Source organism: Aythya ferina (assembly GCF_964211825.1).
Source record: "Aythya ferina genome assembly, chromosome: 2".
NCBI lineage: Eukaryota > Metazoa > Chordata > Aves > Anseriformes > Anatidae > Aythya > Aythya ferina.
Window position 1 is genome coordinate 11074690 of NC_140297.1, and position 27413 is coordinate 11102102.

Consider the following 27413-nt stretch of genomic DNA (forward strand, 5'->3'; position numbering starts at 1 on the left):
AAAAGTCAGGTGTTAGAAGTGGCTGGAATACCAGGAAGTCCAGACAGCCTATTAGCAAAAGCTGCCTTTCAGTTCAGACTGTGCTGTGCAGGGGGACTTCCCTCCGAGGGTATGATGCAGGGATCATAATGGCACTTTCCCTACTCCAAGACACCAAGGAAAAAAGGAAAGCAGTCCCGAGAAGGAGAGACAAGGAAAAAAAGTCAACAACAGAAAACACCCTACAGCCAAAGGGGCACACTGAAGCAGCAGGGACCTTCTGATCCTTAGCACACCTGTAAGATGAGTTGCACTTTTAATTCTGGACCTTCTTCAGTTTAACTTGGCTTTTACTTCTCCCCCACTCCCACACAGTCCCTTCCCTCAGTTTCACTTCACTTGCCTCCAGGTATTCTTCCTTTTTACCATCTCTGTTCCCCCTTGCTTCATCCCCCCACCTGCACTTACTTAGCTAATCTTCATACAGACCTTGCACCAATATTATTTAAAGAAAGAATCATCTCCTCAAAATATCACTGGCCATATTGTGCCTTTCATTAATCCTTTAAGAGATCAGCATATCCCGACTGTGCAAGTTCTTTCCGAGATCCTTTGTTTACAGCCCTTGTTACTTCCATTCGAATAATACCTAGCATAACAGACCTTGGTCTTGGCTGGCCCTCAGCTACTGTCTTGAAGCAGTATTCAGTCTGACAGTAACAAATCTTTAATTCATGCCCACCAATAACTTAAACGATAATAGGTTCTGACAACAGATTACCTATGGGGTTCAGCAGTTCAGGCTCCCAAACAAGCAGTACTGCTATTTATAACTAAACCAAGCAGTTTTTATAATAAATTCCTCCACATTCTGGATACAAAATGCAATGCTGTATTATTTTAAGTGCCAATCTGATGCAAATGTAACGTATAATGAGAAGGCCAGATTTTCTTTTTTAACTCTTAAGGAAAATTGGAAGGTCACTGCTGCCTGTTATTGAGAAAGTCTTAAGTGCAATTACTTCTTATGAAAATGGTAATATTTTATTATTAAATCATATTTTCTGAAGCTTTAAATATATTTAAAATTGCTCCAGTATTTGGATGCTGAACTGTCCTGATGTTTAAAAACAAACACAAGTCAATTCTGTTCCACTGAAAACTCAATGTGGATACAGAAATACTTCTGCAGAATTAACCTTCATAACACTGCAGTAGAACTACCTGCCTTTATTGGAAAAAAGTCTTTAAAAGCATCCCTGTTGCAACAGTCAACACTTAAACTTGACCAGCAAGTGGAATAAAAACAAGGATGCCCTAAAAAAGCAAACATTCATTTTCTTAAAAGTTTCCAACATTAAAGTTTCAGTGGCAACAAACGTAGAAGAGCAATTAGTACTGATACAGAAATTTGGAGAATGGAAATGAAAAGCCTGGTAGAAGTTCTGAGTGCAAGGGAGAACCATCTTTACACAAAACACTTTCATGCTTATAATGAACATTAAGATTTTGATCCCTTTTCTGAGAGACATAAGGGGCTGCTGTGAAAAGTTCTATTGGAGCTATGGAGATTAAATCTGTTAAAAGTCTTAAATTTGCATTTGTGACATATTCATACTCATTTTTTGTGTATCAAACATGCCATCTTGCATACAATATTTTCTTCAAAATTTGAGCTCTGAAGCACTATTCATATTAAAGGACTTAGATGCGTTCTTTCAGAAGTACATGGGTACACAATACAACTGTCTCCATGCCAATGTAAATCAAAGTAAATGTAGAAATAAAGTTCTCTCAAAGAGTAATGTGTTACTTTCTAGTAAGGTTGTAAATATTTGTCTAAATACGTTTTGTCATGATGCTCCCTTACTTCCAAAATTTTACTTCATCTTCTGAAATATAGAATATACAAGGCCATTTCACTACTTCCTCACCTTTCTGTTTCAACACACCTTGAATTGCACAGAATAAGTCTGTAATATTTTCTAGAGGTCTTTTTCCTTCCAGGCCCTCTCCTGTTCTAATTACTGTTGGAATACCAAACTGTGTCAACTAACTGAGCTACCTGCATGTGCGAAAGGGTATGAAACTATGGAAAACTGGAACGAGGAAGGCAGTTTGCACTGAGCTCTGATGGAGCTGGGACAGAGGATCTCTCCTGCATCCCTCAGCGCTTCCATCTTTTCAACCCACTCAGGCTCTGCCTGTCCCTGGCTGCCGTGGCCTCTGCTCGGCCAGCAGCGAGGAGCATCTTTGTGTGCAGGCCAGCCATCTCGCACACTGATCCCAGAGTCAATCCCACACAGATCTAGACCTGGGCTGTGCTCAAGAGCAAGCCCACCATTTTTCTTCTAGATATATAGCTTCAGTCCAGAAAAGACAGAGCTGTGAAGGGAACAGCAGTGCAGGAGCTGGAGCCAGGAAGGCCTGAGTCACCAGGGCCAGGCCTGTGGCTGCTGGACGAGGCGCGACACGGGGCCAACTGAGCTGTGTGTTTATTTTACCACCTTGGCCGTTCAGCCTGCCAGCGTCACTGAAAAACACAAAGGGCTCCATGACTGTGGGATAAAAGCCCTCAGTAACAGAGGATGTTATAAAGAAGGAAATCTTTGAAGTGTTTCCTTCCTCGGTTCTGCCTAGGTTGCAATTCAGTGTAATTCTTTCTTTGTAAACTTGAGAGATTAGACGTTGCTGGGAAAAAGCTGATTGCTAAAATCTCTACCGCAAATCCCGATGAGGAGACCTTGCCTTGACCTCAATTCTGTGCACATCTGCCCTGGGGCAGAAGGCAGCCCGGTGGGGGAACCAGCTGTGCTCCATCCAAGGCTTTCACTCCGGGATGGGGCCGACACTTGCATGGGGGAAACCTGCTATGAAGGGACGTGAGCTGCAAAGGAAATTGCGCCGCTGGAGGCTGCTGAGGATATGGCCCTTTGTCCACAGTTCAGCACAGGTCTTCCTCAGATAAACACATTGCCATCCATCTTCTAGTAAGTTGGCTTGAAGACAGAAGGGCAGATGTAGAAAACTCAAGCAGCAGTTTCAGGCAGCAGGGGCTGGAGCAGCCCAGGTTTCTGCACGGTGACAGATCTCCTTTTGTCCAGCAATGCCACTGTAGCAGAAAACGGTTTTCTGCTCTCCTGTAGCGATGGAGAGCAAGCACCAGCGGGATGCAGCTACCCCCAGCAGCACTGCTGCTTCTAGACCCTGGGGCCCTTCTCATCTTTGTTTCCCTGGTCCTATTCAACTGCCCTCCTGCCTGCCTTGCCAGGGACACTGGATGCTCACAGTACTTGTCCCTGCCTGACTCTGTCACGTGTGAACTCATTTTTGAGTTTGAAAATGAAGGCTTGGTAAGCCCTTTAGAGAGGTAAGTCATTAGAGAGACATTTGCATATCCAGTGACATTTTGGGCACTAGGGTACTCTCCAGAGGGGGGCTGGGCTCCTGCAGATCCAGGACACACACAAGTGTCCTGGGTAACTCAATGCCTTTGATAAGGTCCTGAATTTTCCAGTTTTCAGGTCCAAAACTATCTCCCAAACAATGAAAACTGTTCAGTATCCAAAGAATTTCCTGAGTTGATTTGGGAAAACAAACCAAGCTGGACAACTACATGTCACTACTAAAAATTGTAATTTTCCTACCCCCCATCAAGCTGCTTATTTTGGTGTTAGTTTCCAAAACGTTTTATAACTCTACAAGATACAAAGAAATCAAGGTTTTCTCCTCTGCATCTGTCATATCCCAACACATTTCTAATTGCTGAAGCATTTACTGAAATAAATCTTCTAATGATGATCAAATCTTCCTTATGTGCTCCTGTAACTTGTCGCAGATATTGCTGCTGGACCTACAAGCCCTAGCAGTGTGCTCTTGGAGTGAGGCCAAGTCACCTTCAATGTTCTTCCTACACTGGCAAACCAAATTGAGCATTCCCAGTGCCCAGCAAGTATCAGCAAGTGTGTGGTGCAGCAGCTATGCCTCTGAAGCTGAGCCATGTCCTGCAGACATCACTCACACACAGAGTCAAAGCAGCCACAAATGAAAATTATCACCTCACATTCTGGCAGCCATGACAAACATTGTTAACACCTGTGTGGGGCAAATATCTGTGGATTTTTTTTGTTTTCTGCTGGAATTTTGATTTTGTTGTATAGTAGCAACTCTACAGCATTAACCACATATTCTAAATATCACTTGTAATCAGTATTGTTCTATGCTAACAGCCTATTTACAGGGCAATATCTTTCACCTACAAAAATTTGCAAGCTAGTGTGATGAGTGAATAGCCAGTCCCATCTTGTTAAGCAACACATTATGAGGATAAAGGAAACCACCAGGTCTTAAAAAACATACAAAAAGGGATCAGTTGGTAAAAAATATATGCTTTCCACATGATGCTGAAGTAAATCCCCTTCCTCCCCCTCCACAAATCTGTAAAAGGACTATATGTTTGTGTTGAATGTAAAGAAGGTTATAAGAGAAAAGCTGCATCAGGAAGAAAACTTAAAGACCAAACAAACCACAATCAATTCCCTTATTGAATTCTGTATGCTTTTAAGAACCACACAGCACTAACTCAGCAAAACCAAACCTGTGGTCGCTTACCAATCTCCATGCACAGCAATTGCGAGACTGCCAAAACTTAACTGAAAATAATGTTGTCAAATATTCATTCTTTCAAGATCACAATATATTTGTTACACTAAACATAAAAATGAAGACATTAAATCTGGTATAAATGGCAAACTTCTTAACGTGATATGGGTAAATAGGCACCTTTTCTGCATTGCAAAATAATAGTCACGGTTCTGCTGCTCTGCTAACCTTGTCTTTAGAAATTTTTGAGATCCACACTGAGCATCAAATGAAGCAGGTGTCTTATTGGAAAAATATCCAAACAAAATAACAAAAATGTTTTATTGTGGAGAATAAAATACCCCAGACATACTCAGAATAGAGGGAATATTATTATTACAGTACTTGATATCCCAGTCTAAATCACAATTTTGTAATATAGATTTTTAAAGCAAGCAATTTTCTTTATCTTTATTAAAGCAATAAAGGTTGAAAGTATTAGCCATACTGTTGATTGATGTCTAAGGACTTAAACCATGATGACTTTTACCTCTGCAAGCAATGATTTATTTCAGTGATAAGGACAATCTGGTTATTTCGTTACTTGGTTATGAGCAGACTCTCAGTTCCCTTTACGCTCCTGGTAACTGTGAAATTCCTGGTCTAGGAGATTCTGGATGCAAGAAGATATAGACGGCTGTGGTCACACGCCAGCTGCATCACTGCTTGGGGGTGGCTATTTTCGGTCTGTTGTTGACTGTCAACCATTTCAGGCTATCCCCAGTATAACACCTCTGCTAAGACAGCAGGACTTTGGCCTCAAGATGTTAATGGCTGCATTATGTGTTATTTTTTTAATGGGCAATTCATTTGAAAGATGATTTCTTTCTCCATAGAGTCCAAATGGATAAAGAAAAAACACTTCACTATCCAAAGAGCCTTCTCTGCTCTTTTCTCCTAGCTCTGCTGTTTCCAATGGGCCTCTGATATGTGAAACAATACACTGGAGCTACTGAAAATGGTTTAAAAAACTAAGTACAGAAAATGTTAGATAAAGGCAATGAGATTCTCTGAATCTGATGCAGTTAACTGGTACTCATTTTGTTGGTTTTAATAATGGTTGCAATAAAAAAGCTCAAAACTTGCTTATTTCCAAATTACTTTCAGCTTTTTACTTTTTCCACAGTCTTTCTGATACTTCTTATAATAATCATCCTACAGCAAGAAAAGTAGCTGTGATAGTGTAAGTAGTATTTTGGATTTAATTATCCTTTATTCATGTTTCTCCACTAAGAAATCACTAAGCATTTCATTTGTAATGCCAACAATACCAAAATCAGCTGCCTGACTACTCTGATCAACTTTGCCTGAGCAAGAAATTGTCCTTTTCCTCAAAGCATATGTTAGATTTCTAGTCAGAGTTCAGATGTACATAAAAACTTATAAAGACGTCTTTCCCTCCCTTATCTCAGACTTTTCTATTTATGCTTATTCAGTGATTTGATTTACACAAGGATTGTGAATAACTTAACTAAGATGCTCTCCACTTAAGCAAGTTCCCAGAGGAATAAAATATTTGAGAAATAAGGAACATTCATAGCATTTCATTCACTAGAAAGAGTTTAGGAGTTTTGAGTAACAATTACAATTGGGACAGTGAAAACAACTTGAAGAACTGAGAAAATATTTCAAAAACTTGCTTAAAAAAGATCAAGTGTCGAAGTACAGCTGATCATTTCTCATATCTACAGTAATCTGAGACACATGGAGAAAGACAATCCTAACATGCTATAGAAGACAAAAATAAACACATGAAAAACATGCTGAAAAAGTCACAGGAGATATAAACAATTAATAATTAGACAAATTCCTGCAGGGGAATGGGAAGGCAGAGATTAGGCAAAGCTGGGCAGAGGAAAAGGATCTGTGGGTGCTGATTGATGCTTGCCTGTACACGAGCCAGCAGTGTGCCCAGGTGGCCAAGAAGGCCAACAGCATCCTGGCTGATATCAGGAATAGTGCAGCCAGCAGGAGCAGGGAGGTGATTGTCCCCCTGTACTCTGCTCTGGTGAGGCCATACCTTGAGCGCTGTGTTCAGTTTTGGGGCCCTCACTACAAGGACATTGAGGCCCTGGAGTGTGTCCAGAGAAGGGCTACGAAGCTGGTGAAGGGCCTGGAGCACAAGTCCTGTAAGGAGCGGCTGAGGGAGCTGGGGGTGTTTGGGCTGGAAAAGAGGAGGCTCAGGGGAGACCTCATTGCTCTCTACAGGTACCTGAAAGGAAGGTGTGGGGAGCTGGGGGTCAGCCTCTTCTCACGGGTAACTAGTGGTAGGACCAGAGGGAATGGGCTCAAGCTGCACCAGGAGAGGCTGAGGTTGGAAATGAGGAGCCATTTCTTCTCAGAAAGAGCAGTCAGGCACAGGGACAGGTTGCCCAGGGAGGTGGTGGAGTCACCGTCCCTGGGGGTGTTCAAGGAAAGGTTGGACGTGGTGCTTGGGGACATGGCTTAGTGGTGACATTGGTGGTAGGGGAATGGTTGGACCATGGATCTTGAAGGTCTTTTCCAACCTTAATAATTCTAAAAATCTATGATTTTTTGGGGGGCCAGAGAAAGGCTGCTATAAGAATCAAGCCTATGGTGACAGATGGGATGAGATTTAGCTGTGCAGATGTGGAGAAAAGTCTGTATTTGGGGAGATTTGCCCTCAGAATAACCTGCAATGTGTCTACACAGAATGGCTGTACAAAACTAAAGAAATGTCTGGGTCATTTATCATACTGGGGTTACAGCCCAAGTGACTGGCAGAATGGCAATATTGTCTACACTGATCAAGAAAGGAGGAGATGAAAATGCTTGGTGTGAAGGGAGTAAGTACTCTTTCTTAGCCATGATGTGTTTTAGCTGACAGCTACAAATCTGTCACAGGAACAGCCCTGGAACTCAATTTGGAAAGAAGGAAAGAGATCTGGAATAAGCAGTTAAACCCATGATTCCTCCACGCATAGACAAGACACTGGAAGAGACGTTTTGTATGAAAAAAGTAGGGAACAAAAGATATCATGCAGGATCTTGCTCCTACCCAGAAAGCTGAAAGCTGAATAATGAGGATTTCCATGCAGGTTTTAGAGAGGATATAAGAAGAGATTGAAGCAGAAACAGTAAACAGAGATAAAATATTGAAGAAGAGAACGTCAAGAGTGAACCTCTAGAAATTTAGAATTATTCTTTAAAATCTTGAATATGTGTCAAAATTGCAAACATATGAAAAATCCTGGAAATAGTGTTTTATTGAATTATCAAAGTACACAAAAGTAACTGTGAGATACAAACTCAGAAGCTACTGGAAGTTCTCAGTGTTGATATTTTAAAGTTTTGGTCATCTGATATGGGAATATATCAGATGACAAGGAAATACACACCACAAGGAAAGGAAGTGTCATATTAATGCCATGTGGTAGGACTGGGGGCAGCCTCATCTTTCAAAAGTTCATTACACTGGGGCCAGGGGAACTAAGCACAGGGATATACGATTCATGCATATGAATGTCTGCTGATTTCAAGGCTTAATTTTTGTTAATCTTCAACTTTTTAAAATGCCATGCCCACAATTTCTAGGAACAGAGCCGTAAGGTGGCAAAGTTACAGCAAAATCATTCATAAAGTCACCAATAAAGTGGCATATCTGTAATGCTAATTATCTTTCAAAAGCAATTGTTATTCATGTAAAGAAAATGAGTAAAGGAAATTGTGATGTGTATTACATCAAAATGAATTTGTATATCCCATGATATGCAATGTCCACTTGAAATCTAGGTAGCAGAGAATTCACTCCATCTTCTATGAACTGTGGTTTTGTAATTTATTTTTTTTATTAAAAAAAAAAAAAAATAACCTTGGGGAACTATTGAAAAGCAACAGCTTAAATCAGTGCAGCTAAGTGATAATAAATGAAAAAAAAAAAAAAAGATTTAGTCTAACTTTTCTGAGGATTTGGACAACTTGGAAGATGGATTTGGGAAGAGTTAGCTTAGGAAAGAGAAACAGGCTAGGTAGCTTCATAAGCCCCATGGATGAGCTCCTCAGGCTTTGTTCAGCTTACAGCTCTTCAGGAGAAATAGGACACATGCTCGGACTCTCTGGACAGAATCCCATATTCAGAAATGGTCTGATTCTTACTAACATCTTCATTTCCTGTCTTGTCAAACTTATTTAGGGCATTCAGTAGATGATATGAATTGCTCTTCTGCAAACATATAATTGCAAACAGAAAAATTCTTCTCTAGTTCCAAGAAAATGTCCTTAAGGAAGAAAAACATCGATCAGTGGTGAATCATCTTTGCTCCCTAATTTAAGTAACTTCTTAACTCTAAGAAGCACCTGAAGGGAAAATGTTTCATGCATGACCTTCAGTTCCTAAAGTTCTGTTATGCTTTAAAAGCCTTTAACTGTATTTGCAATCCCAAACTTGCAGCAAACATCTTTTCAGCCAAGGACTATTACTCAGCCTAAATCCTGAGCAGAAGGGAGCATTCAGCACTGAACAATGCAGACACACCTCTGTATTACAGCATATAAAACTATTATTTGCACAGGACTCTAGGTCCCTGAGAAGGTAGAAATGAAAAAAACAAAATCATTTTTATATTCATACCAATAACATACAGAAATGTCCCAACTTGATTTCAAAGTTTGATGGCTATTCAAAATAAATCATTTGAACATCTCCCAAATGCTCTCTGAACTTCTCAAAATTAGAAGCTATTTGGGAGTTATTTGACAAAGACATCCTTATGTTTGTCTCCATTTGGCCTATCTCAGTGCAGTGAACATAGGGAAATAAATCAACATACAAAAGATCACACTGAAAGATATCCTGGCAAATCCGTTCCAAGGGGGTATATTTGCTAGCTGTACAACTACATATAAGGAGGAATAATTCATATTACACTTAGTGCAATGTCAGTAAAGTGCAAAAACATGGGAAAAAATCCTATTTTAACTTTTCAGGAAGCTGGTAAATTTTGTATACCAGGTTCTTTTTCAGAACAGAGCCTGGGAAATATCTCAGGCTTAACAGACGTTAATCTTCAGAAAAGTCTGTCCTAGTATGTATTTCTATTTAAAAGGTGGTTTTAATTTATAATCTGTGATTGCATAGATCTATCAACTCAGCTCTTTTCCTCTTTGTGAAGTAAGTCATGCTATAACACCTTGGAAATTCATACTTGGACACCTACAACTTCAGATTTTTTTACCCTATTCAGAAATGGAAACGATGCATCGTTTGAGGGCTTTTTCACTATATATTTATATATTTACTATACACACAGACACTACATATTGTATATAAAATCACAAGGAGTTTGAAGAGTGCTCACCGTAAGTGAGAATATACAGTGGTTTTCCATTAGTATCCATAGTGGTTAGGCAAGGAGCTTTTGGTGAGATGGTCCCCCATCGCTGCAAAGCTGCTTCCAGAGAAGGCGGCCAGTTTGTAACCACACCTAATTGTTCCCCACGCATAGCCAACATCTGAGCTCCTTCTGGCTTTGGCTGGTTTGGATCTGGCTGTTGAACTTATGATTATGAAAAGATATACAGTTACCATGTAAATTCTATACCTTGTGTACACCTGTGTAACCAAGAGAATAAGTTACCTTTGCAAAATATCCTGAAAATAATGACATGTTAGAAGGTATTGAGAAGCAACGGAGACATAAAACAGAATAATTAAGTTTTAAGTTTAACAGAGATGAGGACACTGAAACATCTTAGGAATGCATGTGCTTATATTGACACGAGTTCTACAAGCAGGGAAAGAAACTGCTGAGGCAGCATGCATATATTTATCTTAGAAATAATCGATCTTCCTTCATTCTTAAAGAGAGATGGAGAATACTTTTTCTTGGCAAAAATGCAGTAATACGATGAACTGCAGAACTTCTGAAAAATTGTCCTCCAGTAAGTCATCAGTAACACATCAATTTAAGTCATGTTCTGTCGCAGTGCTTGCTTATAAACTGCAATGAGGACTAAACCACCATATCCTGACAAATCTTAATTCTCAAAGCATTGGCCTTCTTAAAAACAAATTTCCATTTATTGACTTTATCCATGTTTCTATCTTACAAGTAGTTTTTGGTTTTGTTTGTTTTTTATGTTCCTTTGTTACACAAAGGATGTATGAAACATTTAACATGCTCCTTCACTGACAGGTTTTTTTCATATTGATGTTCAAAAGAAATGGTTGTAACGCACTGCTGAATGTTCTCAGAGCAAAGCTGTTTCTCCCTCTCTTCTGCAGTTGCATTGCAAGCAGAACCATGAGCAAACACCAGAGACTTTTGATTCTAGTGCACTACATCCAAGCTTACTACAAGCGGATTCCACTGAATATCAACAGTTTTTTGGTACTTGCCAGTACAAGGAGGGCTTACTTAGTTTTCTAGAAAGTCAATGTGCGAAACAAACATTTTACAGAGTTTTAATAAGAGATCCCCAAACCTTTTGAAAAACAGTCATTTTACCTTCTAACAATTCCTCAAAGTCATCTACAAAGAACTCTCGTAATGGTGGTCGTTTGGGCCGTTTTAGTGTATTGACCAGCTGCTGAATCTTTGCTGACACTCTGCTGCTCACTGGTACTCCTGCAGGACAGGGATCAATGGAGACATCAGTTGACCGCTACGCTGAACGCCACCAGACGTTAATTGGGGTAAGAAAAAGTCTAGGACTGCAAGGCCACCACAACTACAGTTTCATGCCATACCATGAGTGTGACTCGAGTATTCACCATTAAGACATTAAGATCATTTCAGCAAAAAGCAACAATGATGCCTAGCGCAAATAAAAACAATAAATACAACAACATCAGAGTGAGCTTGCAAAGTTAGAGGGGAAAAGCACATAGACTGGGGGAGAGATGCACAGTGAAAAAGCCCTCCCTACAGAGTGTTGGCAACCTGAGAGAACTCTTCTAGGTGGCCCTGGTGATGGTCGTTGAGAAGATGGGCATGGTCTCTCCCTGTGATCACTGGTTCAGCAAGGAGCACGGTTCATAGGCTCTGTCCCATCATTTATTCTGGGTTGCTCTTTACACTGCAGTGGATGTCTGTCCACTATCCATCTTAAACATGGCTGACATCTTTGCATTACTTCAGCACGACCCCGTATTCCCCAACCATCCCTACAGCCAATTCCATCAGCCAGCAGTCTCCAACGGGAGCATGCCTGTCCACACAGCACTTTGAAAAACACAGTTATGAACAGCAGTGTGGGGCAAGGGGCACTTTTGTAATATAATCCCATCAAACACCTCCCCCCTCCCTTTCCCCGGCAGAGTGCAAAGCCTCTGCAACATTCATGTCATCTGATCCTGAACTAATAACTTTCTGTCACTGCATTGCAGAAATTTCGACTTCCTACCCTTCTATACGGTTGGCTCCAACACTTCTGCCAAGTGGTTTTTATAGCTGAAGCTGCTAAGTTTAGATGGGATACACTTGGTCAACAATTCCACACCCTGCTGAGGTATCGGTTAATATGTTTTAGAAAAGAGGAGCAGTAAATAAGAAAGGGTTTACAAATAACTGTTTTTCAAAAAAAAAAAAAACAAAAAAAAAAAAACTGAGAAAATAAAACTTTAATCATGACACTTTTCAAGATGTAACCATCCTATTGTATGTCGCATTTCTTGCCCTTTAAAAAACAGCCTAGCTGTAACCAGACAGCATGATAAAAGCAGAAAAGCAGATCTAGAGAGACTTGCTGCTTCCATTTGCAAAACAATTTATACAGGCAATCAGCTGGGCTGATTAAGAAATATTTCTCTTTGTCAGCTTCATGTATACCAGTTTATTTGAGGACTGCAAAGATGCTTTAACTACGTGGGTGTTTATAAATGACAAGTGCCCAGAAGAAACAAGGAACAGATGCATACGCTAACTACAAAAAGGTTACAATACTCAAAGAGAAAACGATTTTGCTTCTTGACATACCATCACCAGTTTCCATAAGTTCAGCGTTTCCATACTTTGGTGCCACCCGTGCCGTTGATCCTTGTGGTCTTTCTACTTGTATTGAGTGTTCTGAGGTGTAAGTGGTAACATCTGGAGGGGCAGAATGATTTTCTGTGAAAAATAAGTTAAAAGGTTTAACCATGTACCTCTAGTGTTGAAGGGCAGAAGAACAAAGGGGAGAGGAAAGAACACCTTTTGACTTTTTTTCAACATCCAAACAGGCAACGAAGTTCATGCACAAAATGAATGTATACAACTATAAAGTACATCATAATTTTAACTTTTCCATTGATTACACCAAGTACCATATATCTGCAAGAATATAAACAATAAGCTTAAAAAAAAAGAAAAAAGATATAATTAGATTGTTGGTTCTCCACTGACATTTAATTTTATACCAAGTTAAACTTTGTGGACAGCTTCAAATAGCAAAAGACCCAGACAAATATACTTCTCACAGATTACTGCTTTAGTTTTATGACACAAAGAGAATATGGCACGTTGCCAATCACTTGCAAGTGCCAGTGCATATCTCTCATATTTTGAATATGACAATTTTACTTGAAAAAGGAAATCATTGTTTTATTAAGAAAAAAAAATCAATCACAGCAGGGTTGGAATCTAGGGGAAAGAAATAAAATGTAAAGAAACGTGAACTTTACATTCTGCATGGATACTTGCTTGTCTACTATTTTTAGACAGAGCTATTTCAATGCTTCTGCATAACAAAGATATGCCTTCCAGAAGACAAACACAAACCCATCTGACTTATTCCAGCATTTCCAAACAATTCCACTGCGCTAATCTTTCTCTTTCATAGCCTGATAACTCAGCATGCTCCAGTTTGTTTTCACGTTTTCAAGTCTCAGTCTGTATTACCTACATATTGTATATTATTTTTACAGTTTGTCTTATAATTTTATTCCACATTTTCATAGGCATTAGGGTAGATAGAGATAAATGCCATGAACAAATAACATCTTCTCTCTTTATTGACATAAGTGATCCCCAGGAGCCTCTGAGATAGAAAAGAGGACAAGTCTTCATACTGCTGCCAATGAAGTGACAAAGAATGCTCTCCATTTTATAATAGAGAAAGGATTTTTAACATAGAAAAATTCTGGAAAAATGTTAATTTTGTTCCAATATTACTTTAGAGATGTGCATTTTAGTAAATATGCCCTACAAGTATTATGATTATGATGTTGTAAATCTACTCTAATACCAACTTCTACAGTGAATTTCACCTGAAATGTAATCATCAAGCATTTCCATGAGTCTTGAACTTTGGACCGATGTAATTCTTGTGCATTAAATCCCAAATTCATGTACTACCAAGAGAGAAAACTAATTTTTATGGCAATAAATACAGTACATGGATGCTATATTAGATGGCTATTTTGCATACTTCTCATTTGAATGCAGCATTTGACAGACAATCATCATGAAAAATTAAGACATGATATTAATGTCTATAGTTGTTATTTAATGTTTATATTCATGAACATCATATGATGTTCAATGATGTTCACTGTAACTGGTTGAAGAAAACATGAGATGGATTTTATTGTACCACTCAAAAATGTCTTGCAACCTGCACATGTCCAGTTGAGCCTTTTAATTCTGATCACATCCACTCTTACCACTTTACTGAAATAGAGACCTTATATTGTGTTATAAGTGACCAGCTGAAGTATAATAGCTTGGACAATGAAGCTTTTACTGGTAATTATTTGAATAATGTCTTCATTTGAGGAGTCTTGTCATTTATCAAGTATTTTAGAATCAGCACAATTTTTGCCCCTTCTTTTTAAGTGGCAGCTTTTTATAGATCATGATTGAATTACCCAATAACTACATCAATTAAAAAATGCTGATGTTTATCTTTTTATCTTTAACTTATAATGCAGTTTTGCTATGCAAATAGGAGAGGAGGTCATGACTAAGAAAATAATTGTACTTAGTCAGCTATTAGTAACATGAGAAAGTATTTTTTTAGCTATAATTGTTTACATCTATTCAGTGAAATATTTCCATCTTTCAGACTTTATAAGACAAATTGAATTTGAGTTAAAGTATCTCCTTTCAGGTTTTTACATTGATATGATTTTTTTTTAATGTGTGGGAGAGAAGATACGTGACTCAAAGCACTGCAGAGCAGAGATGCTTTCCCCTCGCATCTATAGATGTGAAACCAAATACTTCTTTGTAACACATGGTGCAGAGCAGGGTGAAATAGAATGGGAAAGAAGCTTCCTGCTCTTTTGTAAAAGGGTTTTCTTTTGAACAAGCAGCACTTGCACTTGAAATTACCCAGGATGAATTCTCTTCCCTATGTGGTCACCACTGGCTGGTCAAAGGGTGCAGTTTTATCACACACTCTGCCCATCTGCTATTTACATTTCTATTAAGAAGAATCCTTATCCAGCAGAAGATGAACAATAAGGTTCATCTTGCCCTATTTCTTTGTAGGATGTTCTATAAAAGATGTCTTATCATGGCCATATTTACAGCTGTAGGTTTCATTCATTAGACTTACAAATCTTCAGTCAGTTCCCTTCTCAGGCTTGGAGAAATGAAAGTCACATAGACAAAAATTCAGTCCAAAAGACTTCTAAAGAAAATGTTAATTCTTATGTTATGTGAAATTCTTATGTATTTTTTTTTGTGTGTGTGTAGAAAAGTAATCCAGGCATAGACTATGAACACAATCTGTATAGAGCAGCTTGGTCTTATGTCTGGTAACTTGAAGTACTGTTTGAGGTTTAGTTAAGAATAATCATCTTGACACATCTGTTGATTAAAAAATAGAAACTGCGACAGCTGCATGACTTCAAAGAATTTCCTCCATCAAACACACATATCTGCATCACCTCTTCTCTCTATCTCTTCCAATATTCTTGCATTAGAAGATCACAGACTGAGCAGCTGTTTCCAGTTAAGACCCTTCATTTCTGCTACTGGAGCGATATAATCTACCCCATTTCATGAAAATGAAAAAGAACCAACAATCCAGAGCACATTCATGTAGGGATAGAGGGTGTATTTTGACAGAGCACCATGTTTAAGGAGAAGTAAAGAGGTAGAGGAATACTTTTGAGTGGAAGATAGGAAGTACAAATAAACACTATGGATTTGGAAAGTCTCCAGGAATTCAAATAACATCCTTACAATACTGCACTTGATGAGAATATAGCTTTTTCTCCCAAGCAAGCTGGCTCTTCTCGTTGTCAGGGATGGGAAATCCAGAGTAAGAGCTGTAGCTTTTTTATCAGCCAGGTTTCGCCTGTATTAGTATCCAGGTGACAGAGGCTATTTTAAACTAGTCCCCTGTATCATAAGTTAATATTCGTTCTCCGGACACATAAGAATTTTAAGGTTGTCAGAGAACTATCCATCAGGCCTCATGGCACATGTTTTTATATTGATTTTATTAGAAACCTATGTGGCCTTTGGTTCCAATAGAGGCCTTTGATTTCCAAAGAGAAACATATTTGAAACACATAAAGGAAACATTAAAAGCAGCTACAGGACCGAAATTTTATAGTGAGAAATTTTATAGTGAGAAATTTTATAACTCGTTAATCTCTCTAAATTTACAGTCACAGCTAAGCACTGTGTGATTATCATTACATGAACTTTCTGAGCTCTGGGATGTTTTCTCACCTTGATTTTTATATCTGTATAGGTCCAAAAAATATAATACAGACAAATGAAAGCTTATAGACCTTAGAAATATATAGAGCACTGACTCAAAGATGTAATGAATGTTAAATATTTTTTTAGAGATTTCACTGTTTTGATATCTAAGTTCAAGGATTACCCAACACAGTTTTGAAACATATGCCAAACTAGAAATTCTCTCTGTAGCTTCATACAGACACCTGAGTGTCTTATAGCTGAGAACAAATACTTAAAGGAAATCTATCCTATACTAGACCTTTGGCCATAATAAAGCAGCAGAAGCCATGAAATTAAATAAACAGTGTAAGATAATAAACATACAGTAGCTTATGCAAATAATCTAAATGATACAGAAAGCTAAACTTTGATTATATCATAGCCAAAATGTTTTATCCAATTCCTTCTCAGGACTGTATTAAGGCACTTTCACTGGAAAAATCTCCCTTTGATTCTGTGATGCACTCTGGAGGTGAAATCCTAGCGGATGTCAGAATGGAGGGCTTTTTTTGGTTATCATTACAGGTCTTCCCTGTTGCCCCTTAAATTTGTACTTATCAAAATTGCATCTCCAGACTATGGCAGTACATGATGATTTGCTTCTTGCAAACTGATCTGGAGAACAACACCCCGGACCAAATAAACATCAAGCCATGTGAATATACCTCAGAATTATCATCTGTGCAGATTCTGTTGCTTTTTCCAATGATCTTAGCAACAAAGACGGTAACCTTAAGATCACAGTCTGAGCCTGTTAGCAGATATCAGTCATATTTTGTATCCAAACAAACTTTACATCACAACTACTGTTCAACTAGATTTGCTATTTATGGTACCTAATTGTCAGAATGAAAACATATTTACACTGAGGTAAGCTTATCTGCTTTCTTCAAAGGAGAGCTCGCTCCAGTCAACAACAAAGGAGAAAAAAAAATAGTATTTTTCTTCTTCCACACAATACTGTCATCTTAATTTAGCTCTAAAAATGCTGCATTATTTACTGCAAACTCAGTGATTATAAGAGAAGATTTACTGTGCCAGATTTAAAATTACTGAAATGTCACATTATAAAGAAGCTATATTTTAAGACACATGAGATTTGTGTGTGTGAGTAATGCAACCTTTTAAGAGTTTGGATAAATTTAATTTTCTATGCTATAATTTCCTCTAGCATTTCAAGATGAAGTCACAGAAAATAACCAAATGCAATGATTAATGTGTTCAGAAGTGTATGTGTTTCTAAAACAAGGTACTAAGCTATTCACTTGGCATGAATGTAAGAATACAATACAAATTCTTCCCCTGTCTGCAATTCAGCAATTCCATACTGTGGTAAGAGGATTAGTCATCTGAAAATACAGGTGTTACATCAAGCTATACCAACAGCAAAAGAAAAAGGGACATGGACTACTGTTCAGCATATAAAATCAGGAACACGTAAAATGTTTCATGTGTCTCATTACATATACTTGAAAAGGAATGATCAGCTGAGGAACACTAAAACGTGTGTGCAGCAGAACTGTAGCAAGGTTGCTTTATCTGTTCCAATATAGGCTCCAACATATTTTAGTGAGACAACCCAATAAACAGCCACTGCAAGAATGTACCCAAAGCAGACACTTCATATAATTAACAGCAGTTACTGGAGAATGAAGGGAGCACAAGTCTTGCTTTCTATGTGCCTAATCATTCTAATAGCCACCTCATTTAAATGAAGACAAATGGCAATAGCACAATATCCAGAAACAGTTAATGTTTGTGAAGTTTAGGTCTGTAATGGAAAGAAAGCCTTGACTTCAGTGATCTATCCAAAGAATATAAACAAGCTATTAATAATAATACCAGCTTCCTTTTATGACAGTATATAGTAGTATTTGTCAAGGTTGATCATAGTTAGCTATCCCAGCCAATTCTAGATTCAATTAAGAGCACATACTCTTAACAGAGAATTACCTAAAATCACTCAAACCATGTAATTAAACTATTGCAGAAGTAGGAGAAACTTGTGTGCAAGCAATCCCTAATGCTGCATGCACTAATTTTCCTTACTGATGGATCCTAAAGAGATCTCTTTTAGTGCTAAGTAATGGAATTCAAGCAAAGCATTTTAGATATTTGGGTGCCAACAGCTAGACTGTTAGCCATAACAGAAGTCTACCCCCAATTTTTAATTGCATTTTTTAATGAGACTATTATTATAAACCGAGAAAAAGACGAAAAAGCACAAGAAAACTTTTTGTAAGGCTTCAAATAGCAGAATCAGCTGAATGTGAGAGACAAAATTCACAATAAACTGAAGATACTGAAAACGGTGGTATACTAACCTATATGCGTTTGAGCCATAACATCAGCTAGCCTGTGTGCAGCACCACTGCCTCCACTTTGTGTTGAGGAGGAGGAAGTGGTTGACGTGGTAGAGCCATGGATCGCTTGACTGATCCAGTGTTCCATGTTTATACTCCCCTGACTTGAGGTGGGAGTTCCCTGGGAGTCACCCTGCACAGAGCCTTCATCTTCTGAACCAGAAGAAGTATCTAATAATTAAAAACAGCCTGTTAGTTGCAGTGCTTTTGCTTGTTTAAGTAGAAATAAGGCATGTTCATGTTATAAATCTAAAGAAAACTCTCATTAAGAAAAACTCACAAAGGCAGGCAAACATAATAAGAAAAAGACTGTAATACCAAGAGCCCTGAAACCAAAGACAATTGCTAACTACTTTGAGAGAGCTTTCATGCACTACTTCAATGGCTTGTATATTATTCTACAAGAAAACAGATAAGGATAATAGAAGTTGCTTCCTTTCCAGTGTGGCTTGAGATCTTCTGAAGATCTCCAACCACATATTAACAGTACAAAATACCCCAAATATTTTTCAAAACACACTCCACAATGTCTGAGAAAAACCAGCTTTAAAAAAACAGCTGTAAAAAGCCTACCCCTCAGTGAGAAATTGAGTCGCAGCTGAATTCAGTGAGTATCAGAAAGCAAAACATGTGGAGTATTTTCAGAGTAGTAAGTAGGTAAAAGACCATATAAATTCATAAAGAGCTGGTATGACAAATTTTAAAGGCAACTTTTCATTGCAGAATTAAGGAATAAACCAGAAACTTGAATGATACCTTAAGTCACATATTATATCACAACTTTACCATAGTTAGGGCCTCATGAGATCAAAGCGATTAACGCTAGGTGAGGTACCACCAAGGGCAAAGCAGTCACGGAAACTGCCCCAGTTGACTTTCCACCTTCTTCTCTTCAGAGGTACCTCAATGTTACGTTCAGTGTGTTTCAGATGTCATTTCTGTTACTGTCCGTTAGACCATTAGTTCACAGCAGCACAAAGAACCTTTTAAAAATTTTCCGTAAAATGCACAAACACAAGTGCTCACCTGGCGGTGTGTAGGCATCCATTGATGTTTGCACCACCAACGAACGTCGTTTTGAGGGCATGGGGACTGCCATTTTCCTTTCTTTATGTTTAGCAAGGGCTGCCTGAACTGCTTCTGTGTGGACATCTGGAAGAAAAGAGAGATTTCAAGCTAGTGTTCCAGCAGAAAAGAACTGTTTGTGTATTCACTGCATCTGCGTGCAGGTTGGATTGTACTCCAGTGAGGCTGACAGTGCATATGAAATGATGAAAGCCCAGGAATGCAGGGGATCTCAGAGGGACTGCACCAGTTCTCCTCATGCTAGAAAAAGAGGCAATAGTGAAGAGTGCTGTACCAACAAACAAATCCTTTGAGCTGTACAGTTTTCCCAGAACACTGTAACAGTATTTGAAGAGCGGGAACCCTGCTTCCTTAGAGTAAACCTCCATTTCACAATGTTTTGAAATGAGCTGTTGCTTCAACAACAATTATTGTTTTCAGTGAACGTGTGGTGTAGTAACAGCACCTGATTTTGAAATGAATGAGGTTTCTAATTTATACAAAATTCACACAAATCAAGTGAACAGGAATGTTTGCTCAAAAGGTACGAGCTACCAAGTGTCACAACAAAATTGCAGTGGCTCCCCCCATTCCCAGATCTTTCTCCTGCCACCGTCGCTTGGCTTTATTCATGAAAAAAGTATTATGAAAGTTGGCCTGAGGTGGAATGAGAACGACAAGCACTTTAAACATGAACCTTCTGCTTTGCAGGTGAGTGTTACATCCAGCTTAGACCTGTTGGCTCCAACACAGGCAGGTCCACTTCTCAGTGGGGACATCCCCAGAGCACAGCTTCTCTACTTTTCATGCGTACATACAGCTGTATAAGTTCAAAAAGTCCACTTATGTTCAAAAGTCCACTTATTATGTTCCACTTACCAAGTTCAAAAAAGTCCACTTATCACGTGTAAAATATACCAGCAACATATTTTGATAACTGCTGTGCTTTGTGCAAATCCTTTAATGACTACCACAACTATATGGTGAAATAAGTCTGCCTTTAATACCTTGCCTTATCTCCCTGTCTATTCCTATGGTGTGGGGAAGGATGTGCATGAAGAGACAGCATGCACAACACATGGTACCCAATAAAAGTCACTTGTGGTTAAAGAAGATGGTGGCAGCTCTGAAAAGGCAATATTTCCTGAGAAAAGCAGCAGAAAAGAGGAGGGTATAATGTGTTCCACCTTTATTTAATGAGCTGTTGGTTGGACCACAACAGTGTAAGTGCCCCGTTGTACGTAACAACTGGAAAGGATGACTGGAAGAATTAGATGACACCTGCTGCTGCTAAGCCACAATGTCTCGTTTTTAAGAATAGTGCTCCCTACCTTCTGCCAGGGCTTAAGGACCTCTCAGTGAAAGACTGCAGGGAAGAGTAAATCTAAGGAAAAGAACATTATCAGCTGCTTCTGTGAGTTGTTTTTCACTTTTATTTTAAATTGGGAAGAGAATGAGCACATCAGGAAAAGAAAAGCAAGAAAATCAACAAGAAACACAGAAAAAGCATATGATAAACGAGCCATGAAGCTGAAGGACCAAAACAGAGGAATATTATAACACCAACATCAAACCAGAAAACAATTTCTCTTCTGTGAAGTCATTATTTTAAAGTAGAAGGTTTAAATTCTTTCTTATAATTAAACCCCGATGAAAAGTTTTATGCAAAAAATATCAGACTAAGAAAAAAAAAAAAAAAGCAATGTAAGTCTTTACCTAACAGCATGTCCTCAAGATAAATTCCTACCTGATCACTCCGCACCAGTCCTGTTCATGTACACAGGACTGAACATGTTCACTGACAGTTTGCTTTTCTTATCCAACAAACAGGGAAAATTCTTGGTTTTCACTCAAATGATAGAAAGTAGATATCAAGCATAAAAAAAACGACCTTTCCTATCTTTTTTTGAAAAGCTCTACAGCAATTTTCTGAAGAGAATAAATTTTGCTGATTAAGACAGGAGGAATTGTGTTTTACTGGATTTAGGATTGTGTTTTCTTTTTTGCTACAAGCATTACGAGGGAGATGAGGTTTAACTACCAAGTTCTTCAAAAGATTTTTTTAAGGAGAATCACTGAAAAAGTCATTTTTAAAATGCTTAGTGACAGCTGGACACTGAAGACACTGAATCCTAACTTGCCAACTCTTGGATTTCTTTTTTGATGCTTTTTTGATGGAAGAGGCAAAGCCCTCAGCATAATTAAAACACACTTTGCAGTGTTTTCATTTTCAAACGAGTCCATGGGAGTCCAGGAATTAAATTGTTTTCTTAATAAAGCACATGCCTGATATGTTTATTTGTCGGGGGTTACTGTGGAATAAATCAAACAGGACTCTTAAAAAAAAAAAAAAAAAAAAAAAGCAAGAAAAAAAAAAGCAGGAAAGATAAAACAATGGAAAAGATAAGAAACTGATTAAACAATGGGGAAGCTGGGCAGAAGGAACATGCACACCTGCTCCCAGGCAGCCTGCTAGGTTGGCTGTTCCGAAAACATTGCTCAGTCAGGGGCTATCAAACCAAGACAGGAGACACATCTAAAAAAGGCTGAAGACGCCACGCAGAGATGGTCCACGAACTACCACCAAGAGCATTCAGGCTTTTGGGGAGAGAGGAATAAAAGGCAGCAGGAACAGTCCAGCTTGGGTGACAAATCTTTTGACAATGTTCACTCCCAAGAATAAAAACGCTGCTGGTGAAATGATGTGTATCTAAGCACTTAAAAAAGGGCTAAGGATTAGGAGGAGGGAAGAAGACAATAGATTGCATGGTCTTCTTTTTGAATGAAAACCTATCGATGGGTTCTGACGATACTCTTCAACCCATTTTGACATTCTTGTCTACAGCTGGACTTGTTAACAAACAGCACTGAAGCCATTCATACCCAGAGGCTTAGTCTCCTGGTTTAAACCTAAACTGAAACATACATATCTGACCAAAAGGAGACTCTGGTGATTCATTTCTCATCAATTTGAGCTTGAGTGCAGTAGTTCGTTGCCTGTAGCTTGGTGAAAGATTGGCTATGGTGCCCGACATGTTGTATGTGACCTCTTCTTTCCCACTGCTTGCCTACAATCTGTCCCTTGCAGCTACTGAAAAAAAAAAAAAAAAAAGAAAGAAAAACAAAACAAAACACAAAGAGGCTTATAAAGTGAATGCAGAGAATAGTAATTAGAAGTGCCTTGTTCATTAAAGGGAGGAAACCATAGCTGTGATACACACTGGGGAAAAGTATAATGAGGGTAAGAAGCCATACTTGAGTTCCCTTGGGACAGGAAACTGTTTATCCTACCAAATCCCCTCAGCACTGAGAGCAGTCTGTATTCTCCACACATCACACACAGCATCAGCAGTGAACATCATCCTAGCATTTTGAACGGTCTCTGGCAGGGTGATGCCCCTTGTCTTAAAGGTCTGACACGTGGCTGGACTGTCTTCTCGATCTACCCTGGTATACTCATCTTAACTGAACTCATCAAATTAGGATTGAACGCTGCTTTAAAATACAGATTTCTTGCTAATTTTTCCTGAAAAAAAAATCCTTCAGGTACGAAGATTTTGAAAGCCACACAGCTGCGAGCTTTAATTAAAAAATAAAAAATAAATCAACTAATAAAGGACCTCTCCTATCTTTCCTCATGGTGTAGCATGCTGCAATTTCTCACCCTTTATAAACTTCTGACAGAGGTTCAAGTGCAGATATACCTTGACGCAGTTGCACTCAAGCCCTCTAAAAGGCTCCAGGTCTGTATGGAAAGAAAATGCTTTTAGGTGAAATGTGCTTTTATGAAGAAGTCTATGACATTCTAACTGCACTGTTCCAGCTGATAAAATGACTCCAGGTCCTGACCTTTAAAGCACTCCTATAGGTAGCAAAATCCTCACTGTTCCCACCTGGCTTTTCCACAGGAAAGACTCAACAGAAAATCTAAAGCAGTCCTGGCTCTTGCTTTCAGTCATTTGTTTGTCTCTGTTTATTCTCTCCCTTTACTTTCTATGACAGGACAGAGAGGACAAACATACTCCTGTGAGCAAAGTCTGTAAGTGAAATACAGAGGAAGTGGAGCTGTAAGAAGCAGCACGTGGTAGAGAGAAAGTTTCTCTTCAGATAGCTGATGAGCTATTGAGTAAGAGACGAGGCCTCAGAGCAAAGACAGAGAAATTAAAAACTGTGTAGAGGAGAGTCCATGAGCTCAGATTCCCACAGTGATGACCCATGGCTTTGGCCACAGGGCTCCATAATCAGGAACTCTATTCTACTGCAAGCAGCAGTGAACTCTTTATTTTACCAGCAGGACGAATTGTCCAGGTTTCCCAGGAGGCGCTCGGCTTAGCACAGTCATTGTTCTTGTCTGGTTTATCTTGTAACCTGGCACAATGTTCTGGTCCCTGTTTAACTGAAAAGGCTTAGGAAAAAACAAAACAGCACTGAAATACATCAATGCCCAGCACCAGCTCGTTAAGAACACCATGTTCTTCATGGTCTTTCCCAGCTTCATCCCTCAGCGTGACCTAAAGGCTGGATGTTCGACACATCAGTGCATTTGATTGTCTGTGGAAAGGGAAACAAGCCCACTTCCCGGTATCTGTGGCACCGGGCGATACCCTACCTGAGCTTGGACACCGCTCCGATGTGATGCCACTGGCAGAACAAACCAGCAGGAGACTGGACTCAGTGGTCAGCACACAGCCCACAGAGCTAAGCTGAGACTTGGGGGACTCGTGTATGCTCAGAGACCACTCATGTTAAGTGCACGGTGATGTGGGAGGGAGCAGCCTGCTCTGACCAGGGGAAATTGGGTGACAGATGATACCAGAGACACACCTGTGGTAACTGCTGATAGGTGGGTAGCGTGAACGAGTACAGGTGTTCAAAGTTAAATAATAATGCCCAGAAAAATAGAAGCAAACACTGCGTCCCTTAGCCATTTATCCCCTAAATGTTTGATGACCTGACATGTAAGATTTTTTGGGGTGTGGTGGGACAATTTTTTATGTAGTCAGATGTTGGGTTGGCACACAGAAAGAGGGGCTGGTCAGGAGTTTTATATTGGCTTTATATTGTGCGCTTTATATTGGCTCTGAGTAAGTCTCTTTTGAACTTTTACCCCATTAATGCACAGACGTATGTGTACCTACAAGTGGTGTGATTCCTCTATGACAAGCTGCCCTCTCCGAGCTGTTTGCTCTGGGGAGGACAGTGTGTCTGGTCCTTCCAGGCTCTGATGAGGCCTACAAGCAAATCAGCCTTCCTGAGGCAAGAAGGGAATCGTTGCGTGATGAACAAGTTCACCCTCATCCTGGTCCACACATGGGGCAATACCACAGTTTTATACAACTCGTCTCTCTACAGTTGCTAGGAAAAGACCCTTCTGACGTGTGCATCTTCATCTGGCATGGAGCATCATCCTGACTCGCCCTTCCCCTTACACTTCATTAACAGCGACACCTCGTTCTTTACTTGGGCCACGCACAGTGCTCCTGAAAGCTCAGGGCTGCAGCTGAAACATGTAAAACACACTGTAAATTCCTAGTCCCAGACTCATGCAGCTTCCAGCAGGAGAATTTCTTCAATTTTCTCTTTTAAAAAGCAAAACCTAGTCAATAAGTTACAGTTGCATTCTTCCTTCATGTGGAGGGGTTTTTAAACCTTTTTTTTTTTTTTCCTATGTGCGTTTCGCATGCCTCAGTGGCTTCCTCTGCTCAGTACTAGCTGCATTTGCTCCACTGGCATGTCAAACATTCGACGTACTGTAAGCAAAGTGATACCTCCTCACGGGTCACAGACCTGGTGTTAGTTCGGCGTGGATCATGAAACAGGGCACTCTTCCCGTGGCAAGCGTCAGCTAAATTAAAAATGTCTACACTGTAAAACGGTTCCTCACACCCATTGCATAAAATGCCTCAGGAGACAAAAGAAAAATGGTGTCTTCTTTTGTACCCAAATCAGATCTTGCGACTGTGTGTCAGGTGGTTCTCTTGCATCTAATTCACCGCTCAGCCCTATTCTTTCCAAGACAAGAAATTAGGCCACTAGAGAGGTGTGCGTTGCTCAAATCAGGATGGCAGAAGTCTGTTTCCACCTACATTTTGGATTACATATATTACTTCAATTGTCTTTGCTCAAGTCTTTCATTTCCCAGTAATAATAGAGCCTTGATGTCTCTGTGTTACTCTGCTTGCTTTCCTGCTATGAGGAAAAAAATGACATTTTTGATACCCAATCACCAGATGTTTAAGGAACACAAATATGGGAAAACAAGTTGTTGCCTATTTTTTGCTGTACAGGTGCAGGATTCTGATCAGAACAAAATAACAGGATTCTGATCATCTCCTACAGCCTGGTTTTCCAGTTCTGAACTAAGGACACTTTCATCCCTCCCTTCAGGGAACTTACCCCTGAGAGAATAAAACTGCTGGGAGACATACCTTAGCTAGGTGTGATCTGAATTCATGCCTTTCATCTGTTTGTCCCTTTTTATTTTATTTTTTTCCTTTGGAAACTCTTTCTTCCTTTGCTTTAGTAGCCAATTCCTGCTAAGGTGCTGATACGAGTGGGAGCAGAACGGGCCCAAGGACTCCGCGAAGGTCTAACATCCTCGCTTCTCATGGGCTCGGCCACAAACGGAACCGACTGGCTCACAGGATGGCAGATTATTAAGATCAAGAAGGTTGATGCTCTGTGCTAATGAGTTTAGAACACCAAATGATTTTTAATAAGAGGTTATTTATGTACATATAATACATATTTATGTATTATTTATACTGCGGTAGAGGATCAGCCCTGAAGTCAGACATCTAACAAATGAGAAAAAACACAAATATGTCTCTGTTTCGGGGAGGCCAGCACCTGGGGCTGCATCAAGGGACACAGCTGGAGGGACAGGCAGAAAGAGGAAGCTTGCACGGGGTAAGAGGAGCAAGGGCAGCGACTGCTGCACCACCACACAGTGCAGCACAAGACTTGTAACAGCTGAGTTACTACAGCGAGGCAACCAATGCTATGGGAAACCGGCCTCCCAAAGGCCACCAACACTCGCTATCAAAGGTGAATTTTGGCTGAAAATTCTAGATAAGGCAATGCTAAGGATAGCAAGAGCATGCTGGTAATTATACAGGGGAAAGGTTGGCAATTGCTGCCTTACAGGAAACTAGTATTTGAAAGCATGAAAGTCTCTTATGAGTTTAATCAGACCTTTGTTGTAGCTACCATGGAAACGAAGGATATACTGAGAATTCATTTCCTAATACATGGCCTGTAAATACTCTGAGTAGAGATAATTTGGTAGCTACATCTATTGGAAATGCAATCAGGACACACTAAATAGGGTAAGACATGGTAAATGTGGTATCATCAGAACAAAGTACAGTTAGGCTTTGTCTTTTGATTGTCCTAGGCTGACAGCGCTGACTCTATTTTCAGGGCAAGCGATTTCATAAAAATTGCTGTGTTCATCCAACACAGATCAGCCATTGGAAAATCATCTCACCCTAGGAATGCGAAAGCGAGCGAGTCCATATAACAACAGATCTGTGCTGTGGGTGATGCTATAATGAAGCAGTGTCAGAATACTTTCACAATATCTCCGGGCATTAAGATAGAAAAGCACACAGCCCGAACAGTGTGACACCTAATTTCTCTCCAGCTGCAAGCAGGTGTGCCATTAATTCTGAAATATGGTATTCACAACACTGTGAATACCCAGCTGAATGCAAGAACATCTGCT

General features: G+C 39.5%; 1 protein-coding gene across 8 annotated transcripts in view; it reads right to left on the bottom strand.

Annotated features, from left to right (window-relative positions):
* The window catches only part of DIP2C (disco interacting protein 2 homolog C), a 311029-nt gene that overhangs the window by 96379 nt on the left and 187237 nt on the right, over nt 1-27413 (bottom strand). For 6 of the 8 annotated variants that reach the window (XM_084511375.1, XM_084511373.1, XM_084511377.1 and 3 more), the window contains 5 exons: nt 19649-19774; nt 18584-18793; nt 12558-12689; nt 11088-11207; nt 9939-10136 (listed from right to left, as the gene is read on the bottom strand). In XM_084511375.1, the coding sequence (XP_084367501.1) occupies nt 9939-10136; nt 11088-11207; nt 12558-12689; nt 18584-18793; nt 19649-19774 (786 nt within the window). Of the gene's footprint in view, nt 1-9938; nt 10137-11087; nt 11208-12557; nt 12690-18583; nt 18794-19648; nt 19775-24296; nt 24461-27413 lie in introns of those variants that run through there. The other 2 variants (XM_084511380.1, XM_084511374.1) reach the window with 2 other exon arrangements.